At 67.7% G+C, this 20,670-nt stretch overlaps 2 protein-coding genes across 4 annotated transcripts; both read left to right on the top strand.

The window, feature by feature from the left end:
- The first annotated feature begins 297 nt into the window (after positions 1 to 297).
- On the top strand, positions 298 to 14,702 carry ADSS1 (adenylosuccinate synthase 1). Its single transcript, XM_090265651.1, has 13 exons — positions 298 to 566; positions 5,900 to 6,002; positions 8,437 to 8,499; positions 9,016 to 9,066; positions 9,361 to 9,427; positions 9,875 to 9,982; positions 10,073 to 10,154; positions 10,828 to 10,954; positions 11,297 to 11,451; positions 11,577 to 11,701; positions 12,900 to 12,997; positions 14,080 to 14,229; positions 14,316 to 14,702. The coding sequence occupies exons 1-13, from the start codon at positions 375 to 377 to the stop codon at positions 14,366 to 14,368; spliced, it is 1,374 nt and encodes a 457-aa protein (XP_090121777.1). The 5' UTR covers positions 298 to 374; the 3' UTR covers positions 14,369 to 14,702.
- A 1,225-nt stretch (positions 14,703 to 15,927) lies between these two features.
- On the top strand, positions 15,928 to 20,497 carry SIVA1 (SIVA1 apoptosis inducing factor). 3 transcript variants are annotated; one of them, XM_090265565.1, is made up of 4 exons: positions 15,928 to 16,676; positions 18,370 to 18,564; positions 18,744 to 18,920; positions 20,303 to 20,497. In XM_090265565.1, the coding sequence occupies exons 1-4, from the start codon at positions 16,559 to 16,561 to the stop codon at positions 20,476 to 20,478; spliced, it is 666 nt and encodes a 221-aa protein (XP_090121691.1). In that variant the 5' UTR covers positions 15,928 to 16,558; the 3' UTR covers positions 20,479 to 20,497. The 3 variants fall into 3 exon arrangements, with proteins under 3 accessions (XP_090121691.1, XP_090121694.1, XP_090121693.1); XM_090265567.1 differs by having other exon boundaries at positions 16,476 to 16,676; positions 18,764 to 18,920; XM_090265568.1 differs by lacking the exon at positions 18,744 to 18,920 and having other exon boundaries at positions 15,936 to 16,676.
- Positions 20,498 to 20,670: the final 173 nt, after the last annotated feature.

The following is a 20,670-nucleotide window of genomic DNA, read 5'->3' as shown; positions in this document are numbered from 1 at the left end:
TTTTACAAGTCCCACCCCTGCGCTGGAAGGGATCCGCGCCGTTGCTGGATCCCCGAGGTCCGGGGCCGGCGGGATGGGTTCGCAGAGCCCAGGCCTGCCCGGAGGTGGGGGGCGCGAAGGCCCGCATGACGTTTTCGGGGCGCTCCGGCCAGGCCCAAGGGAGGGACCCTGGAGCTAGCCGTTTGTTCGTGCGCCCCAAAGTTCCCGCGGCCCAACCCCGTAGCTGGCGTCGGCGGGGGCGGGACCCGGGGCCGGAGGTCACGGAGCGTCACGGGGCCCGCCCCCCGCCCCGGGCCGGCGCCTTTTAATGGCCGGGGCGAGCCGGCTCTCGGCGGGCTCTCTGGCGGTCCAGCGCAGCGGACGAGCTGAGCGCCATGTCAGCGACCCGAGCCTCCAACGACCGGCCCCCGGGCGCGGGCGGTGTCAAGCGCGGGCGGCTGCAGCAGGAGGCAACGGCGACCGGCTCCCGGGTGACGGTGGTGCTGGGAGCGCAGTGGGGGGACGAGGGCAAAGGCAAGGTGGTGGACCTGCTGGCCACGGACGCCGACATCATCAGCCGCTGCCAGGTGCGCCGGCGCTCCCACCCAGCGAGCCCCCCCACCCCACCCCGGCTCGACACGCCTCTTGGATCCTTCCTTCCCGGGGACACCGTCCCAGCGGCCACCCCCACCCACGCACACATGCACGCAGCACCCACTGACCAGCGCTCACACTTCCCTCCTTGCGCGGGACACCCCTCCCCCGCGGACCCCACCTTACCCGCCCAGCCCCACCCCCACCGCTGCCTCGGGCCAGGGGCAGAGCTATAAATACAAGTCCTGCTGAGTCCGGGACACCGGATCCTCAGGGGGTGGAGTGTGCCGCTGGCTGGAGGGGGTGGAGGGGGGCGGAGGCAGAGACCCCAGCTCCCCGGTGATCTGAGGACTAGGGGACACCCCCATTCCTCATTTTGTCCCCTGGGATGGGGCTGGCTGCCCCCACACAGGGCTCACGGGCACGGTGGGGGCTGGGCGCTGGGGAGCCCCGCGGGGTGAGCGAGCAAGGCGTCTCTGGAAGGGGTGACCCTGAGGTGTCTCCCCAGAGGAGGCGGAGGCGAGGGCAGGACTGTGGGGGACCTGAAGGAAGGCAGGGCAAGGAGCAGGAGGGTCCTGGCTGGGCAGAGGGAGAGGGAGGAGCCATGGACTCCTGGCCAGGGTGACCGGCAGCTGGCGGCTGGCGGTGCCACCAAGGAGGCCAGACACAAGCTTTGTCCCCTGAGTGCCCGGGGCGGAGCCTGTGCCTGCTGCTGGCTGAGGACACGGGCGCTCCCTGGGAGCTATGGCCCCAGGGCCAGGTCCACTGAGCTGGGCTAGCTGCCCCGGCTGATGGAGGTCAGGGTGCAAAGGAGTTGGCTCTGGGGTGTATGCAGTGCTGCTACTGGAGTTTAGAGCCGCCAGCAAGAATGCCCCCCAAAATGGGGAAGGTGTACCCCCTGGGCTCCTCCTCCCTGGTTCTGTGGCCTTTTCTGAGCTCCTGCCCAGAGGGTGGGGCTTAGAGAGCCCGCTGAGAAGGGACAGGCCTGCAGCACGTGGCTCAGGGAAACCTCAACAGCTAGACCACCTCTGCCCTGTGCTGACAGGGGACTCCCGGGAGGTGCTTCCTGGGACTCTGGACTGTCCCATGTCTCTGTCCTAAGCCATGGAAGGCAAGGCCACCCCTGCCCCCTGAGAGCCCCAGGGGCCAGAGGCAGCCTTCAGAGCCCTGCTGTGTGAGCGAGGGGCCCCTTGTCCTCTGAGCCTGGCGCAGCGCATGCCCAGGGGGCTGCTCCTCCCCCTGTGCCCCAGCACAGGGCACCCCCTCCGGCCTGTCCACTCCGGTGATACCCACGGCTCTGCAAACACATGGCCGGCCTGGCCCACCTCCCACGCCCCTCTGAGGCCCGTACCCCATCCTGGGAGTGACTTTGCAGTCACCCTCGATGCCCCTTGTCTGGATGCAGGTGGGTGCTCCTTCCAGCTGTGCTGAAGGGGTCGGGACGGAGCCCTGCCCATCCCCCGTCCCTGCAGAAAGCGGACAGACCAACCAAGGGCCCAGCGGGTGCTGGAGTCCCTCCGGGCGGGGCGCTGCCCAGGGCCTTGCAGGGGGGCAGCTGCCTCCCCACACTGCCCTTCTCACCTCAGCCGTTCGGGGCCTGGGGCCCAGTCTCAGGCCCTGGTCTCCTCCGCCATTTTCCTCGCCTGCAGGACCGGTTCCAGGGGCAGCTGCCCTTCTCCCGATCTTCTGCCCTGTGCTCCCCAACCTCCTTTGCCCCAGGCCCCACCCCAGGCCCGGGGGAGGAGAGCAGCTCCTGGCTGGGACTGAATGAGAGCGGATGGGGGGCGGATGGAGCCTGCCCAGCTGTGGGGCTCCTGGGCTTCGCCCAGCCCCGGCCGTAGCGTCTCTGCCGCAGCGCAGCCCTGCCGCCACCGTGCGAGATCTTGATGGGACGCGCTGCTGCCCCGCTGCCCGGAGGTCTCCTTCCCGACACCATAGCCGCGGCCACGCAGGACTGCAGGCTCACGGCCTCCTGGGAGCCGGCGGTGGCCCCCACAGTCACCTCTCAGCCCCCTCTGTCACTGACGGGGGCGTGGGGCTGCATCACACTGCATCTCCTTGGGAGCCTGGGCCAGTGGGCCCTGCCTGGTGGCCAAAGCTGCTGTCCCAACCGTCAGCCATCCTGGAGACCCATGTGGTGGGGGTCAGAGAAGAGGCCTTGGGGGCAGGGGTGGCTGAGTGGGTGGTGGGGGTGGGAAACCTGGCTGGTCAGAGGCCGTAAATGGGACGCCTCCCAGCAGACCAAGGGGTATGTGGGGCAAGGACAGATACTAGAGAATAAGGCTGGGGACACATGTGGGTGACAAGGCTCACAGAGCAAGCTCCACCTGGGAATCCCCCCTCCCTGTGTTGAGCATGGGGGTGAGGAGGGGCGTGAGAGGCACCCCCTGCAGGGACATCAAGGCTGGGTGCCAGGTGGGGGTGGCAGAGGCCACATGGGGCAGTGGGCCGTGCAGACGCCTGGTGGGTGGGGGACGCCCTGGGCTCCCAAGTCCCCTCTCGTGCTCTCTGGGGACAGACTTCACAAGGGCCTGGGCCTCGGCCTGGGCCGGCTGAACACCTGCCAGGACAGGAAAGGTCGGGCTGGTCCGATTCCTTGGCCTCGGCCTTGTCCCGTGTCTGAGAGTGAGATAACCCCCCCTTTCTTAGTTCCCTGACGCCAGGGAGGCAGCTGGAGTCCACAGGGGACTTTCAGTGGCTGGTCAGGCCCAGCAGGCAGCGGTGAGGGTGGCTTTAGCCCCCCTGGGGGAGCTGAGAGCTACACCTGCCCCAGGCTCCGCCCACCTGAGAGGCGGCCCCCAAGCCTGCCCTGTGCCAGCTCCTGCTATCTCACTCACCTGGCCAGTCCCCCCGGGGCCATGCCAGTGGGCTAAGGCTGGCTGCAGGGGGCTGCTGAGCAGATGGCGAGGTCACAGCCGGGGTCCTGAGGCCACCCTGGCTCACGGTGCCAGGCACAGAACCTCGGGAACATGCCACCCAGGGACAGGGAGGCTGAGAGCCGCCCAGGGGACCAGGCTGGGCCCAGACAGGCCATCTCACAGCTCTTGGAGGCCCCTGGGCCAGCTGCCCTTGCCAAGTGGTTCTCTAAACCAGGCTGCAGCCCACGCAGCCCTTGGCCCATTGCTCCTGGGGCCTGCAGCCGGCAGCCGGGCCACAGCCCCAGGATGGCCGGCGGGGTGTCCTGCCTGCTCTCACCATCAGGACATGTGCAGCGGGGGCAGGACAGACCAGGGTACCCGGCACGGCCAGCCAGGGCCTCTGCACTCAGCAGCCCCTGGCTCTGTCCAGGCTGGCTCACGCCCCTGGGAGTGGCCTGGGAGCTGACACCTGGCTCCAAAGCTGGCAGGGCTCCTCTGGTGCCCCCGGGCCCACAGCAGCTGGGCCTCTTCCTAGGAGGGCGTGTTGCCCCCTGAGCAGAGGCCCAGCAGGGAACTTCGGCCGAGTGTGTGAGCCTACTGGGGGGTGTCTGGCACCCTGGGGTTCTGCTGCTCACCCCCTTCTCTGGAGACCTCAGTTTCCCCATCTGCCCCTGGAGACAATGCCCTGTCCCGCCCTCCCGCGGCTGCCCCCCTTTGGTGGCAAAGTCGATTGCGTGAGACCTTGTGCAGGAGCCTCACCAAGCGGATCGCTGCCCCTGTGTGCAGAGCAAGGATAGGGTCCCCAGGAGATACAAGGACCCCACAACCGGGGCCTGTCAGTCATGCTTGGGCCTGTCTGAGCTGCCACCTGTCCCACCCCTCCTGATGGACTGAACCAGCACCCAGGTGGGACTTGGGTCTGCTGGAGGCACCTCCCCGCAGCTCCCTGTGTCTCCTTCCCCACCTCCAGCCCCTCTGGAAGGCCCTGCGGTCCTCCTCCCAGCACAGGCTCCATCCTGAGCCCCCACGGCCTGGCGCCCTGCCCACCCGCACTCATGGGGGTGCCTCCTCGGTGCTAGGCCCCCGACACCCCCTTTGTCTTCCGTTTCCCCTGCCTGTGCGCAGTCCCCACAGCCACAGGGCCTGGGGAAGCAGCGGGTCCACCCTCGGGGATGGAGCTGGGGGACATGGCAGGACAACAGTGATGCACCCCTGGGGGGCGGTGGCCCCAGGAGTCTGAGACAGCCCCCTGGGGACATGGCCTCCACGCCCTGGGTCAGCAATCCAGGGGCAGGCCAGGGGGACCCCCCAATGTGTTTTCTGCACGGGACCCCGGGTGACTGGGACCCTGGGTGGGTTCAGTTTCAGCAGGGTCGTGGAGGGGGCGGGGGAGGAGGGTGCTGGGCTGGGGCTCCAGCCCTCTTCACTTAGCGACTCAGGGACGAGGTCTCCCACGTCTGCCCCTTGCGGCCCCCGGTGGAGCTGGGAGACAATAGTGTCCAGAGGCAGTGGGGGAGGCGGCCATGTCCTTCAGCTCAGCAGAGTGGGCAAAGAAAGTCCATGCGGGCCCCACCCTGCCAGGCCCTGGGCGTGGGGTGCCAAGTTCCCTCACAGCCTCCAGCCCTGACCCTCTGCGAGGCCGGACAGCGGGGTGTGACAGGGAAAGCCTGTGTCTGCGGGAGGTTGAGGCAGGAGGCTGGGCCGACTGGGGACATGGTGGGCATGAGGACAGGTCCACGGTGTGGGCACGGCAGGCATGTGTCCCTGTTGGGGCCCTGCTCACTCAGGGGGGACCCAGGAGAGAGGGCAACCTGGAGGGTCCGAGGGCCCGCACCCCAGAGTCCACAGTGCCCTCTAGTGGTGGGCCCTACACTGCAGGCCGGGCCTCCATCTTGGTGGGACTTTCCACGTCAGCAAAGGTTCCAAAAGGAAGGGATGCTGTGGTCGGCAATCCCCCAGAACAGGGCTGGCCTCAAATTTGTGTTTTCCCTTTTACTCCTAAGTGGAAGGTGGGGGCCCTGAGGGAGGGGTTCCTACGGAGGGGCGAGGAGCACGGGGCCCCTGGCCCGTGGTGGCACCTGGCTGCCTCCATGGAGCTGGGGCTGTGGGGGCCTGACTCTGCTCCCAGGAGGGCTGGGTCTCTCGTTTCTGCATCAGGGGAGGCCCCCCACTTCAGGGGCTGTGGGAGACACCTCCTTGGGGAGAGACTGAACGCTGGGGGCAGCCTGTGCCCAGCCCCGTGACCGGGCCCCCAGCACACCCCAGACGCGCACCAGAGCTGGCCCTAGGCCGGGCCTCCCAAGTCCGAGCTGGGGGACCGACCCCTCCCCCCACGCAGCCTAGAGGCGGCCACGGAGCCCCTGGCATTGGGGCTGACCCCGAGTGCGGCCGGGGGCCGGGCAGGCCCTCCCAGGGTGGGTGGTCCAAGGCCGGGGGCTCCCGTGCACTCAGCCGGTCTCTGTCCCCAGGGGGGGAACAACGCTGGCCATACCGTGGTGGTGGACGGCAAGGAGTACGACTTCCACCTGCTGCCCAGTGGCATCATCAACACCAAGGCCGTGTCCTTCATTGGTGAGTGCCCCTAACCCCCCGCCCCCTGCTGGGGACACTGTCAGCCCGGGGCCCCGACGGGTGGGGCTGGACCTCAGCTGTCTCTGCACACAACCTGCTCAGTAGAGCAGAGGTGTGAGGTCCTAGCCCCCACGTGGGAGCCCCGGCTGGGTGTCTGATCGGGGGGCCTGTCCTCGGCCTAATGGGGCGGGGGGGGCAGTCAGGACACCTCCCAGCCTGGGCCAGAGAGAGAGGGTACCGGGGGCTCTGCTGAGCTCCCAGACTCCCCAAGGTGCTGAGCACACCCGTGTGGATGTGTGTGGGCGGGTGTGCGTGTGTGTGCTTGTGGGACTGTGTTCGTGTGCACACCTGTGACTAAGGATGCCTGCACATGTGTGTGCATGTGAGGCCAGGCTTCCTGCTGTGTGCAGGGAGTGGAAACTGCTTTTCCCAGCCCTGCGTGAGGTCCTTGTCCCCACTGCAGTGCACTGCCCCCAACCATCCCCCGCGCCCTCCCTGAAGCCACCGGTGACATTTTGGTGCCCCTGAGAGACAAAACCACCCCCACACCCACCCGTCTCTCTCCCTCCTCTCGTGGTTACAAGACCCGACTGCCCGTCCTGCCTTAGCTCTTAGCCTCCCTTGCTCAGAGACTCTTGTCCTGGTCCCCAGGCCAGGCCCTGGGAACGTGCTTGAAGAGTTTCCAGTACTTTTCCCTTTGGCTCTTTCCCTGATCGAGCCACCCCCCAGGTCAGGAAGCAGGGGCTGCCGCAGCAGGTGTGGGCCCAGCGACGGCCTGTGGTCAGGCCCACTGGAAGGGAAGCGAGCGGGGGGCTGAGCGGGAGGTCACCGAGAGCCCCCTCCATGGAGGGCAGGCGCCGGGTCCCAGCCGGGCCCAGGGGGGTGGCCCCGCTGCAGGAAGCCCTCTCAGCACCAGCCGGCCTGCTGCCCCCGCCCCGCCCGCTCGCCAGGAAGCAAGAGCAAGGAGGCTGCACTTGAGGGGGGCGGGGGTGCTCTGACTGGTCTCGGGGGAGCTGGGGATGCATCAGGGCCAGTGGCCGGAGCCCAGGCTGGACAGTCAGCAGGGCACATCAGCGGGGCCAGCTAGGCAGTCAGCGTCGGGGGACAGTGCCCGAGAACCGCGCTGAGCAGGGGCTGGTGGTGCTGGGGCTCGCGCAGCTGCCCCTCGGCTTGCGACACTCCTGGGCCTGCCCCGTGGCCACCTCAGGACGCGTGGCATTTCGGTGACCTTTTGTGCCTGGTGTGGCTTGCGTAGTCTCTGAGTCACTCCCACCTGGACCGGTGTCCCGTCTTCCTCAGCCAAGTCTGTGCCGCGGGAGAGGGTGGCCCTGGCCCAGCGGCCTGCGGTCCCTGAGGAAAGGGCCTGTGTCTGGATCTATCTGGACCCAGCTGGGACGTGTGCCCTTGGCCCGTGCAGCCCCCTCGGTGGTGTGGCCGCAGCAGCAGGGCCTGGGGGCTGGCGTGGCCCTGCAGCATCAGCTCAGCCTCTCTGCTGTCCCGCGTTCACGCCGTTTCAATGAGGCGCAGCAGCTCAGGGCATCCGTCACGTGTCGCGAAAGTCGCCACAGCTGCGCAGCCGCCACCACAACTCGGTTTCTTTGTTTTTGTTTTTTTAAGATTTTATTTATTTTCAGAGAGAGGGGAAGGGAGGGAGAGAAACATCCACGTGTGGTTGCCTCTCGTGCGCCCCACTGGGGACCCGGCCCGCAGCCCAGGCCTGTGCCCCGACTGGGGATCGAACAGGCGACGCTTTGGTTTGCAAGCCGGTGCTCAGTCCATTGAGCCGCACCAGCCGAGGCCACGCTTCGGTTTAGACCATTGTCGTCACCCTCGGCAGTTTCCTCATCCCGTGTGCTGGCCGCGCAGCCCGGCCCTGCCCGCCACTCCGCTCCGTCCCTCGGACGCCTCAGGCTGGGGTTGTCCCGTCGGGCCCTTTTCTATTGTGATAAAACCCACACAGCGTGCGCGTACCATCTCAGCCATTTCTAAGTGCATGGCTCGGCGGCGTAAGCACGGTCACCCCGCTGTGCGGCCGTCCCCACCACCCTCTCCAGAGCGTTCCCGCCTTCCCAGGTGGGACCTCGGCCCCCACAAACCCTCTCCCAGCCCCTCCACCACCTGCCGTCTGTCCCATGGCTCTGACCCCACAGGGTCACGCAGGATCTGTCCTCCTGGGTCTGCTCGTTTCACTCAGCACGATGTCCTCGCGGTCCCTCCATGCTGCTGCAGGTGTCTGAACACCCGTCCTCCCCAGGCTGAGTGACCTTCCACGGTGTGGAGGGACCGCGTTAGGGTACTCGTCCCTCCGTCGCGGACACGGGGCTGCACCCATGTCCCAGCTGCTGCGACTGTCACCGCTGTGGACGCAGGGGTGCCAGCGTCGTGCCGCTGCAAACGTGAGTCCCCAGCTCAGCCTCGTGTCCGTCTGCTGCAGGCAATGGGGTGGTTGTCCACTTACCGGGCTTGTTTGAAGAAGCAGAGAAGAATGAGAAGAAAGGTAGGTTCGAGTCCCCACAGACGCCCTTCCTGACACGTGAGTGTCCCCAGCGGCTGTGTGGGCCCACCCCTTGCTGTGCAGTTCCTCTGCTGGGCCGACCATGCCTCGGGGAAGGGCAGTGGTTCCTGCGGGCTCCTCAGGGACAGCAGGCAGGCGGGCGGCGACTGAGGCCACCAGCCAGGGCGTCTGGGCGAGGGGCCCTGTAAGGGTGACCTAGAGGCCGGCTGGCCCCGGGAAGGAAGCAGAGCCTCAGCCTCCGGGCTCGGGTTCAGGGCAGGCACAACGAGGGTGCGTGAGAACCTGGCCCTGGGATGCAGGCGCCCAGACGGAGGGGAGGCCTGCGGGGGGACAGGGGCCTGCGGGTGTGGGTGGGTGTTCCCTGGGGGGGGGGCAGAGGCCACAAAGGGGGGGCCATCCCTTGTGGTGCACCGCGGGGAGCCTCGTGGCTCTTGCCTGGGTGGGCGCTGGGCGAGCTGGCCCGCCCCAGCCCTGTCACCCGTGCTGCCGCCCCCGCAGGCCTCAAGGACTGGGAGAAGAGGCTTGTCATCTCCGACCGCGCGCACCTCGGTGAGTGCCACCCCGTCCTGCCCCGTCCTGGCCCTCCTCCCTGGCCGCACACCCGTCTGCATGGCGGCCTTCCCAGAGCACGGAGTGGTCCGGAGCTCGGTCTCCGTGGGGAACCTAAGCCCGGGAGACTCGCGGTCCCACAAGAGCTGGGGGAGAGGGGAAGCCGGATGCCAGTTCATCCCCTTCCCAACGGGGCCGCCTTCCCAAGGGGGCGGGTGTTGGGTGGGGCAGTGGCGCAGCCGTGACCGTCAGGCTGGCTCTCCACCCACTTGGGGCCCCCCGCCTGCCCCGCAGTGTTCGACTTCCACCAGGCAGTGGACGGCCTCCAGGAGGTGCAGCGGCAGGCGCAGGAGGGGAAGAAGTGAGTACCCACAGCTCCTCGCGGTGGCTGCGCCCCAGCTGGTGTCCCGGGGGCACGTCCCCTCCAGCGTGACCTGGAACCCCCTGGAGACCCGCCCCCAGGGTTCACCCCCGCTGCCCCCCCCCCCACCCATCCTGAAGCCCAAATGAGCCCACCTCTCCCTGGGGTCACACTGGCTGCCACCATCACCGGTCGCTGGGGAGTCCTGGCCAGCCTGTCCCTGCACACGGGCCACTGCCTCCACAGCGCCTCAGCCCTGCCCCGCTCGCACCTGCCACGGCCCAGCGCCCAGGTCCCTGAGAGCCGGCTGTTGGGGGAGCCCGGTTGGTTCTCACAGCCGCCCCGGCTCCTGGGTGCTGCTGCTGCAGAGGCGCCTGGCGTGGCAGGGGTGGAAGTAGGTTTGGGGCGCTGGGCAGGACGTCCGCGCTCACAGCCCCCGTCTCTCAGCATCGGCACGACCAGGAAGGGCATCGGACCGGCCTACTCGTCCAAGGCGGCCCGCACAGGCCTGCGCGTGTGCGACCTGCTGTCCGACTTCGATGAGTTTTCCGCCAGGTACGCGGCCGCCCGCAGCCCCGGGGCTGGCCCGGGGGCGGGGCTCGGCGCCTGGCAGGCTGAGGGGTCCCGTCACTGTCGCCCCTGCAGATTTAAGAACCTGGCCCATCAGCACCAGGCCATGTTCCCCACTTTGGAGATAGACATTGAAGGTCAGCTCCGGAAACTCAAGGTAGAGCCGGGCGACCGGGCCTCTGACGACAGCCCCACGCCCATGAACACCCACAAAGTTCAGACTTTTCGGGGTGTCATCCTGGGGTGGCTGGCCTTGTCGGGGCCCATGGGCCTCCTGTGGGAGCCCTGGCGGGGGCAGGAAGCCAGGTCTTCTCGCCTGGCCTGGCCCTCTCATCCTCCTGCGTCAGTCGGGGGAGGGAGGCCGTCCCCGCCCCACCCGCGGCAGGAGGAAAAGCTGTGCCCGCTCCTTCTGAGAGGGGCAGGTAGGCCGGGGGTCAGGGAGGTGTCAGCACAAAGCCCTTCCGGAAGTTTCCAAGGCCGGGATCCTCCTTCTCCAGCCCTTGTCTGGGGCTGTAAATGAGGGTGGGGACGGACCCATAGGGACATCAGTCACCCTGGCATAGAACCCAGTCTGGTGAGCTCACCTGAACTTCAGTTACCTCCAGTGCAGCCCCAATCTGAGATCCTGGGGGTTAGGGCTCCACCATATGAACTGGGGAGCACACTTCACCCCGTAATGGTCACTGGGAACTGTGCTGGGTCTCCAACAAGCTCTGGACGGGGTCCGGTTTGCAGACCTGGCCCCTGGCTGGAGGGGACTGTCTGGGGGAGCCCGGTGTCAGGAGGGGCGGGAGCTGGGGGGCCAGGCCACAGCCACACCCCTCCCCTAGGGCTTTGCCGAGCGGATCCGGCCCATGGTCCGAGACGGCGTCTACTTCATGTATGAGGCGCTCCATGGGCCCCCCAAGAAGATCCTCGTGGAGGGTGCCAACGCGGCCCTCCTGGACATCGACTTCGGTGCGTCCCACGGGCCGACCCCCCTCGAGTCTGCCAGGGGCGGGGACACGGCAGGTCCCCTTCCCCTACCACACGGCCATGCCTGCCACGAAAAGGATCACGCCGCCCCTTGTACTAACTTCAGCTGAGAGGGGGGAGACCAGGACAGGCGGGAATGGGCTCCCCCTCGTCCCCCCAGACCCTGTGGGGCCACTTCCCCAGGATGGTCCCTGAGGCCACTGTCCTTGGAGACCCCACTCAGGGGCCGTGCTGGGGGCTCATCCACCACTGCCCTCTGCCCAGGGGGTCCTCCGGGCTGGGGTGATCTGGTGCGGGGGGTCCCTGACCAGTTCTGTCTTACAGGAACATACCCCTTTGTGACCTCGTCCAACTGCACAGTGGGTGGCGTGTGCACGGGGCTGGGCATCCCCCCGCAGAACATAGGCGACGTTTACGGTGTGGTGAAGGCCTACACGACGCGCGTGGGCATCGGCGCCTTCCCCACCGAGCAGATCAATGTGAGTCCCCGGCCCCGGCAGGACCCCGGGGACACGGTGGGGCTCCAGCACCCGTGGGGTGTGCAGCAGTTTGTGTGTGAAGCTGTGGGCTCATGCGCAGGCCCACCTGCCCTGTCCCCGCACAGGAAATTGGCGACCTGCTACAGAACCGCGGCCATGAGTGGGGCGTGACCACGGGCAGGAAGAGGCGCTGCGGCTGGCTGGACCTGATGATTCTGAGATACGCTCACATGGTCAACGGATTTACCGCGTAAGCGTTTGGGGCCGCGTGGCTACCCTGGTGCCATCCACACTGGACTGTCATAGACACCCCAGACCCCACCAGAGCCAGGTGTCAGGGCTCAGGGCCCTGGTCTCCCCCTGCCCTGTGGGGTGTTGTCACCCCATCTACCCCCTTCGCACGGCGGGGCCACCGTGGGTGATGACTGGAGCCCATGCAGGGCCCCCCGAGCTGCGAGCAGCACCGTGGAGGCTGGAGGGCATCTTGACCCCTGTAAGAAGTTCGAATAGTTCATCTATTGCGGGAGGGGGCAGAGCAAAGGGCTCCCGCCCTTGTCCCAGCAGCCCAGCACTCTGCCGCCTGGGAGCTGGCCCTGGCCGTGCACGTGGCTGTCTAGACATCTGGTGTGTTAGGGTGGGAGGCTGGGGCCGGAGGGCGGGACACTGTCCCAGCACAGTGTGTGGCCCAGTGCCAAGGGAGGCCTCACCCTGAGCTCCGGGACCTGGCGGAGGCCCCTGCAGCAGGCAGGGTGGCCTTCCCAAGCCAGCTGCAGAGCCCAGGAAACCCCGGCAGTCTGAGAGGCTGCCCGTGCAGAGACCGCTGCAGAGCCGCTGCTCAAGGGCGCAACGGGAAATGATGCTTTATTGTTTGTTTGTGTTTGTTTTTTTCTGTCCTCACCTGAGCACACACTCGCTGATTTTAGGGAGAGGGGAGGGAGGGAGAGAAAGAGAGAGAGAGAAACATCGGGAGACCAAACCCAAAACCCAGGCACGTGCCCTGGCTGGGAATCGAACCTGCAACCTTTTGATTTACGGGACGATGCTCCAACTCAGGGAACCTCCCGGCCTAGGCATGGAATGGTGTCTGCAGGCTGACAGGGAGACGGGAAAAGGGAGAAACTTGTGTGAGGTCCTGGGCTTGGGGCCTGGTGCGAGGTGCAGCTGATGCCGCCATTGGCGTAGGTGGCGCGGACTCGGGCTGGGTCCGCCTGGGCAGCCTGGGTGGGCAGGCAGAGCCTCGTGGACGAGCCTGGGCACAGCTCTGGGCGGAGCCCCAGGGGTGCCAGGCAGAGGGCAGATGTGCGGTGCCGCCATGAGGCCTGGGCGGTGCACCCGGCCTGCCCACTGCGTTTCTCCCCGAGGCCCTGCTGCCTTTGCTGCTCACAGAAGCAGCGGAGGAGTGAGGGCGTCACCAATAGCGCCCCCCTCGTGTCCCCTGGCTCGGGCAGGCTGGCCTTGACGAAGCTGGACATCCTGGATGCCCTGGACGAGATCAAAGTCGGTGTTTCCTACAAGCTGAATGGGAAGAGGATCCCCTACTTCCCAGGTACGAGCAGCAGGTGGCTTCCCGTCGTGGGCGGCTGCCCTGGGCATGGAGGGACATGACGGGTGACTCCTGAGGAAGACTTGCCCCGGTGTGTTTGACCTCTCGCTGTCACCGGCTCTCACACCGAGGCTCGGCCTTGCCAAGTCTCAGGGTGGCTGCCAGAGGGTCCTGTCCCGCAGTTTGGAAAGGGCTGGGGGAGGGGGACTGGCCGGTGGCAGGTGGAAGGCACCTCAGCCCCAGCCCCAGGGCCCTGGGGGACCTGCCGGAGCCTGGGCGCCAAGGCCCACCTCCTGTTGGCAGACGCGGACACTGGAAAAGCTAACGCTCTGCAAAGGGAAGAGGACTCTTTGCCCTAAGAAAATCCCCTTTCCGATGGACTATGAGACCTAACGCGTTTCCATGGCCACAGCCTCTCCTCCTAAAAAGCATGACGGTCGTGCCGTTCTCCTGAATCTCAGTTACTCAGAGGTCACACTCTGACCCCAGTCCCTCCCCTCGGCTCCGGTTCCGGCACCAGCCGTCGGCCAGCTGCCCCGGCCTCCCTGGGCTGTGTAGACCCCCCAGTGCCTCCCAGCGCCCTACTGACCCTGACCTTTGAGAGGACGTAGCGAAGTGTGGTGTGAGCCCGGGGTCAGGGCCTAGGGGACGGCACAGACTCAGACCCTTGGGGTGGATGGCTCATTCCAGCATCTTCTGTCAGTAACAGGTGGTTGGTGTCTGTCGTGAGCCCAGGGGTCCCTGGGAGGGGCAGGGGACAGAGCTCCTTCAGGGCTTCTTAACACTTTAAATTCTCAGAGCCCCTTAGAATTTCCAAGCATGGTCCTTGGCGTGGCTCACCATGGGTGTTCCAGCGGAGCACGTGACGGATCCATGTGCAGAGTAGACATGTCCCCCTGTCTTGGAAGGGGCACAGCCTTTTCCAAGTGCCACTCCCCAACCCCGAGGAAACCAAGCGGGGAGACTTGCCCTCCTCACCGTGGAGCCCCCAGAAGCAGGCCCCAGGCTGGGGGTCCCCGCCACCCAGCATCTGCCGCAGTGATGGAGTGAAGTCTGAGCGACATCCCCACCCTGTGTGTCCCCAGCTAACCAGGAGATCCTGCAGAAGGTCGAGGTGGAGTACGAGACGCTGCCTGGGTGGAAGGCGGACACCACGGGCGCCAGGAAGTGGGAGGACCTGCCCCTGCAGGCCCAGAGCTACGTTCGGTTCGTGGAGAACCACGTCGGAGTGGCAGGTGGGTGCCCCGCGCCGGCCGCCCCGCCCGCCCCGCCCCGCCCCCTCCCCACCGCGCCCGGCTGGAACCACCCTTTTGCCTTTCAGTGAAGTGGGTCGGTGTCGGCAAATCGAGGGATTCGATCATCCAGCTGTTCTAGAGGGCGCAGAGCGGACCCCAGCCGGCATAGCACGCCTGCGCCCCCGGAGGCAGAGCGGATGCCTGTAAAAAAGAAACGGGAAGCCGCTTTCTGGGCTTGTGTGTTTCTCCTTAATCCTTGCGCTCAGCACGCTGGTGCCCACGGTCGCGCGCAACGTCTGAACGCCAGCGCTGTGCGCGCTCTCACGATCCCGCTACTGGGACCGGCCAGGGTGCTCAAAGCGCGGACTTGGGTGGCACGTTCAGGTCACATGGTTGTAATGTCTGGTTGGAGTAGCTCAGCAATAAACAGCCAAGAGCCACTGAACCGCAGTGGTCACGATGCTTGGTTCTGACTTTGTTGTTCCGCTTTGACTTTTAAACACCGACGCTTTGCCTTGACAGCAATCTGCGTGACACACGCGTTTGGTGTCACCCAGCCAAGCAGTTTGTTTGCTCAGAACCAGCCTCTGTAAGAGAGACCAGGGCAGTAAATGGTTTCCCAAACCAAACACTAGAGGGTTTCCATCTAGAGCCCCAGCGCCCCGCCTCCCCGCCGGGCTCCAGGGCGGCGGGTCTTCCCTGGCCCCCGGGGTCTCAGCCCCGGGACGGAGCCCCGGGTCACGGGCGCACTTGCCACGTGAGGGACACTGCGACGTGATGGTCCGGTGTTCCAGAGTGTTTCCCACGGCGGGGCTCGCGAACTCGGCCTTTGCTCCGCTCCGCCGCCGTTCCGTTGGTGCTGCTACGACGCAACGCGGAAGGTCTGCTGTCGGGGCGGCCGCGAGCGCACAGCGAGCACTGCCCGCCGCCGCGCCTCTGCGCCGGGGACCCCCGCGTCTCGGCTCCTGTGGATCCTGGAGGAAGAGATTCTGTTTCCCTCCCGCGCCTGGGCGTGCGATTGCTGGGTCACGTGGGTCGTCCATGCGATGCTTCAAGAGCCAGGTGGTTAAGCTTTAAAACGGTCCTTTGGGTTGGGGCCTAACCCTGGCCGACTGGTGACCTCGTAAGAGGAGACCGGACAGACACACGGAGGAGCGACCACGCGAAGGCGCAGGCCGAGGGGGCGGGCGTCCGCACGGCAGGCAGGGAGGCCTCGGGGGACCAGCGCTGCGACACCTGCTCTGCGACCTCCGGGTCCAGGACCGGGACAGGGTCCAGCGTAAGCCCCGCAGGCCAGGCCCCCGGAGCGGCGACCGCGACACTCAGTGGGCCCTGCACGAATGTCCTCGCGTTAGACTGCAGTGCAAGCGCCGCAGACACGGTTTGTCACTGAATTTGTTTGGGTGACACTGGTTAACAGGGTTATGTAAGTCTCAAGTTTACGGTATTTCAAGACATGGGCTGCGCGCCGGGGGAGGAGACATGCTCCGCTCCGTCCACGGACGTGACGTCGGGTGACATTCAGACCCAGGCGCTCGTCGCCGGAAGTGCGTGTGACAGCGGAGCCGGAAGAAGCGGGCGGGAGGCAGCGGCGCGGCCGAGCCAGACAGACTAGCGATGGAGGGGCCCGCTCGGGCAACGGGGAACCTGAGCGCGGTGAGCCCGTGCGCGCCCCGCGGCTCCGTCAGAACAGCCGCGCCGGCGTCGTGGGGCGGACGTGACGTCAGGCCTGCCCCAGGAGCGCCTCTCGGGCGTGCCCAAGTCACCCCATTTCCGTGACGATGGGGATTGCGACAAGGCGAAAATTAGGAAAAGGGGAATCATCCTCGAACTGGTGACTTAAACGAGGAACTACAGCCAGTTTCGCAGTCGTTTACCGACCACAAGGAAAAAAATGCGACACCGCGCCGCTCCCGCCCCCGAGGTCGCCTCCGGCCTATCACGCGGCGCTCCTCCTCCGACCCCCGCCCCCAGTGTCCCCTTCAGCCTATCTCACGGCGGGCCTCCCACAGGGCCCGCCCCCGGTGCCTGAGTGTCTCAGCCGGCCTATCAAGGGCCAAGTGTGCATGACACCGCCCTCTCCCAGCTCCGGCGCGCCCACTCGGTCCCTAGCCTTTTCCCGCGCTACTCACGAGCACCGCCCTCGATATCTCTCCCGGCCTATCCCGAGTTGCGCTGCGCACGAGCCTCGCCCCTACCCTCGCTCTCGGCCTATCCTTGGCGGCGCCGAGCACAAACCCCGCCCCCGCCCTGCGCGGGGGTTGGCGCGCGTCTGCGACGTCACGAGTGCGGCGAGGCGCGGACGCTGAGCTTCTCCTGGCCGGCGGCGATGCCCAAGCGGGGCAGCCCCTTCGGGGACGCGGCCCCGCTGCAGCTGAAGGTCCGCGTGGGCTGGAGGGAGCTGGGCCGTGGTGTGTGCTCCGAGCGTTACTCGCAGGAGATCTTCGGTGAGTGCGGGGTAGGGCTTCCTCCCTGCGACGCGGGGCTCGGGCGGTCGGTCTCCACGGGCCGCGCCCCCGGGAGCTGGACGGCCGGGACCAGCCGCGAAGCCGAGGCTTGGGAGCAGTGAGTGGGGCGTGAGTGCGCCCGTGTCCACCTGGGGTGGCTGCAGCCCGGGAGAAGGGCCTCGTCCTCCCCGGACGCGCGGCCTCTGCGTGGTGCCGCCTCCGGGCTCGGCCCTGCGGGGATGCCGAACTCGCGCCAGAGCCACCGCGGTCCTGGCCAGCGAGGGGTCGGGCAGCGGGATGTCCAGCGTGGGCCAAGCTGGCAGAAGTGCCCGTGTAAACCGGGAGGGACGTGAGCGGCGCGCCGTCTGCCAGGCACTGCGCCCGCGCCCCCGCCCGTCGGGTGCTGCCCGGTCTAGGGGGGGGACCGACGGGAGAAGGGATTTCCAGGGACCGCCCCTGCAGGCGCGCCGGCGTCTCGTGGAGGCGGGGACAGAGGAGGGAACTGGCGACAGGGCGGCAAGGAGCCGGAGGTGCCGTCGGGTTTCGTGGGCTGGAAGCGCAGGCCCAGCTTCGTGCCCGCCGAGCCGTTAGGAAGTGCCCGGGGCGTGTGTGATCGCTGGGCGCTGCGGTGTGACCGGAGCTTGGGGACCCCGTGCTCGTCTGGGGCCGCTGCACCCGCCACAGGGGCTGTGCTGCCGTGCAGGCTGGGCTGTGCACGCACAGGCTTTCCCCGGGCGCGGGCGCGACGGAGAGGAGGGAAGCCGCGGCACTGAGGCTGAACGGCAGCGTGCGCCCCGCGGGGGCAAAGCGGAAGAAGGCGGTTCGACTCCCGGTCAGGGCACGTGCCGGGGTTGTGGATGGGTTCCTGGCTGGGGGCGTGCGAGAAGCAACCACTTGACGTTTCTCTCCTTCACTCTGAAAAGAAACAAAATCTGCAAAAAAGCAGAAGAGAACTAAACGTGGGAACCAGATCGGTCTGGCCCTTGCCCCCCGCTCTGCACCGCGGCCCTGGAGCGTTTGCAGGCCCTTCGGGAGGGTGGCTGAGCCTCTGGAAACGCGGGTGCAAGGCCCAGGCCGTCACCCTGACCGCAGGGCCTTGGGGACCAGCGGGCGCCTCCTGGCGTGGCTCCCAGCGTGTGCCCATCCCCTTTGAGTGCAGGGGCCCCGGGAGCCCAAGGAGGAGCCGACGGGCCGGGCTGACCCCCGGCCCTGCTGCCGGTTTCACGGAGAGCCACTGTTTCCAGCGCTCCCGCCCTGGCTCCGCTGGGACAAGCCCTTTCTGGGACTGGCCCCGGGCGCTCGCTCTTGTGAAGCCCCTGGGCAGCTCCGGGGCTGGGGCAGGGCCGGCGGAGGCCTGGAAAGTTCTCAGGCCCCTTGGTCAGGAGCCGGCTGCCGCCTTGTCGTCGGCCCGCAGCTCTGCAGGGGGCAAGGGGACGACACCAGCCTGGGTTGGGAGGCCCAGCTCCGACCGCTGCGTGCGGCCCAGAGCTGCCCTGTGCTGGACAGAGCGGGCTGGCGGGGGCGGGGAGAGCCCCGAGTGACCGCGACGGAGCTCGGGTGGGGCTGCAGGGTCCCAACGCTTCCCGCAGCGGCGGCAGCTGAGCCTGGGTGAGGAAGGGCGGGAGGCGGAGTGGGCGCCGTTCACCGGGGAGGCTCGCGCCGGAGGCGCCAACGGGGTGCCTTGTCTCCCCAGAGAAGACCCGGCAGCTCCTCTTCCGCGGGGCCCGGGCCTGCATGGACCACGCGTGGGAGGAAGGCTGCGCTGTCGCCGACCTGCCCGAGTCCCCCAAGCCCAGCCCCACGGAGGCGCCTCGGGCTGCACGTGGGCAGATGCTGATTGGACCTGACGGCCGACTGACCAGGGCGGGAGCCCAGGCCTGCGAAGCCGGTGAGTGAGCGCGGGGCGTGGCCCTGGGGGCCCCGGCCTGTGGGGACTCTGCCCCCCCATCTGAGCCTGGGAATGAGGACGGAGCAGAGAGCCCCCGGGTGACCCACCTGCTCACGGGCGGTCCTGAGGGTCCAGGGATGTCACGGGCGCGGGCAGAGGACCCCCGCGCTGGCTGACAGGCGGCGTCTCCCCCTTACAGACGCGTCTGGGGCTGCGTCCAGGGCCTGCTCCTCGTGCGTGCGAGCCAGGGACGGGACGGCGGCGTGCGGCCAGTGCGGGCGCGGCCTGTGCGGGCGGTGCGTGCGCTCCTGCCGCGGCTGCGGGGCGGCGGCCTGTGCCCTGTGCACCCTCGTGGAGTAAGTGCGGGGCCGCGGGCGCGGGGTGGGCGGCTGTCTGCAGCCCTGACGTTGGGGCTCTGCGCGCGGCTCTCCTCCCCGGAGCAAACCCTGACGCGTCAGCAGGTGCGCTGTGCTTGTCACCGCGTCTGTGGGGGGGACTCGGAGGGTTGCTCGGCCTGTCACTTGCGTGTGCGAGGAAGTGTGGGCCCCACCCCAGTGCCTGGCCTGTAAGAGGACGCGTCCCCCAGCGGACTTGGAGTTGGTCTGCAGACCTAACCCGGCTTCGACCCGCCGTCCTCAAGCCACCCCGGGATGTTAGGTGTGGGCGCCCCGAGGAAGGGCCTGGCCCCGAGGCAGCTGCCAGGGGCGCGAGACTGGGCGCTTGTGCTGTCCGGTGGGCGTCACGCACCGGCTTCGTTGCCCTTTCTCACGTGCCCTAAGGGCAGGGCCAGCCATGGCCACTGGCCGCCTCACCCGGGGACAGGAGCACAGCCGAAGGGCAGGCGGGGCAGCCCTGCAGCTGGAAGCTCCCTGCTGCCTGCCGTGCCCGCCACCCCCGCGCCTTCCTCCTGGTGAGCCCGGGTTCCCACAGCCCAGCAGGGCGGCCGCCCACCCGTCGTGGCCGCAGGGAGGCTGCGCTCTGTTGCCAACCAGCGACTCGCTCCAGGCCCAAAGGCCTCCTGCCCGCTCCGCCGCTGCTCGGGCCCCTCCCGGCTTCCTGGCACCGCCGTGTCCTGCCCACGGCCGGTCGGACTCAGGGCTGGCGCACGGCTCCCCGGCGGACGGGAGGCTCGTCCGCAAACCCATCGGCCCACAGCACCGACTTCTCGGTGATGGCGCGGGTCCGGTGGCCTTCCGCGGTTTCCTGGGCACGTTGCCAGTTTCCTGGCCCTTCGGGACCTCTCCTGATGTACTTCCCCGGTGGGTCCCGTGTTGGCTGTGAGCTGTCCAGTGAACCTGACCTGGACGCCTGGGAGGTTTCCGTGGGAACTCCGCTCGGCCGGACACCCAGGCTGGCCCCCGGGCGGCCCGTCAGTGACCTCAGCCCACAAGCCCCAACCCCACCGGCCTCCGCCCTCTCTCCCTGGTGCCCGGGATGGGGTGCGGGCGCTGGTGCCTTCTAAGGCCGTGGGTGGCGTCTGCTCCAGGCTTGTCCCCGCCCCCAGCGGTCATTGCGCACTGGTGGCCTCCCCGTGGCCCTGCATCATCTTCCCCCTGCCTGTCTCGTCACGTGCCTTTTTTCAGGCGCTGCTGCAGGTGGACCTCATGCTGATTAATGGCGTGTCTGGCGCGCATCCCGTCTCCCAGTGAAGCTGACGGCCTGGGGTCACACCTCCACGTGTCTGTGGGGGGGACCCGCCCCGCCCCTAATGGCAGCTCTTCTCCCTGCACTGTCACAGCTGCGGCGACCTCCACGAGGAAGTGCTCTGTGCCAGCTGTGCCGTGTTCCCGTTCGAAGCCTGAAGGCCGGAGTGGGCGGCGGCCTCACCTGGGTGGCTCCACTGGTGCCGGTGCAGAGGGACTGCGGGGCAGGGGCTTTTTGTTTGACGTTTGTGCTCCTGGCGACAGTGAATAAATTCTGTATATTTGGACAAGAGGACTTGCTGATGTCATCGGTCTGAGGGTGTGGCCTTCTGGGGCCAGCCAGGTGCTAGGGGCCCACCGAGGAGTCAGGGCCTCTATCCCACTCCAGTGGCTCCGGTGGCACCCGCTGACTGTGGGGGCGCGTGCCTGGCACCCACCTTGACAGGTGGGGAAACAGAGGCCA

The sequence above is a fragment of the Furipterus horrens genome, unplaced genomic scaffold, assembly GCF_987537825.1.
Source record: "Furipterus horrens unplaced genomic scaffold, mFurHor1.1.pri manual_scaffold_21, whole genome shotgun sequence".
Classification (NCBI taxonomy): Eukaryota; Metazoa; Chordata; class Mammalia; order Chiroptera; family Furipteridae; genus Furipterus; species Furipterus horrens.
This window is presented reverse-complemented; position numbering and strand designations above follow the sequence as displayed.

Coding starts and splice junctions, on each gene's coding strand:
- ADSS1 (XM_090265651.1), top strand. CDS start 375: ATGTCAGCGACCCGAGCCTCCAACGACCGGCCCCCGGGCGCGGGCGGT. Junction 10,955..11,296: donor CCTCCTGGACATCGACTTCG/GTGCGTCCCACG, acceptor TCTGTCTTACAG/GAACATACCCCTTTGTGACC. Junction 14,230..14,315: donor GAACCACGTCGGAGTGGCAG/GTGGGTGCCCCG, acceptor TTTGCCTTTCAG/TGAAGTGGGTCGGTGTCGGC.
- SIVA1 (XM_090265565.1), top strand. CDS start 16,559: ATGCCCAAGCGGGGCAGCCCCTTCGGGGACGCGGCCCCGCTGCAGCTG. Junction 16,677..18,369: donor TTACTCGCAGGAGATCTTCG/GTGAGTGCGGGG, acceptor TTGTCTCCCCAG/AGAAGACCCGGCAGCTCCTC. Junction 18,921..20,302: donor GCCCTGTGCACCCTCGTGGA/GTAAGTGCGGGG, acceptor GCACTGTCACAG/CTGCGGCGACCTCCACGAGG.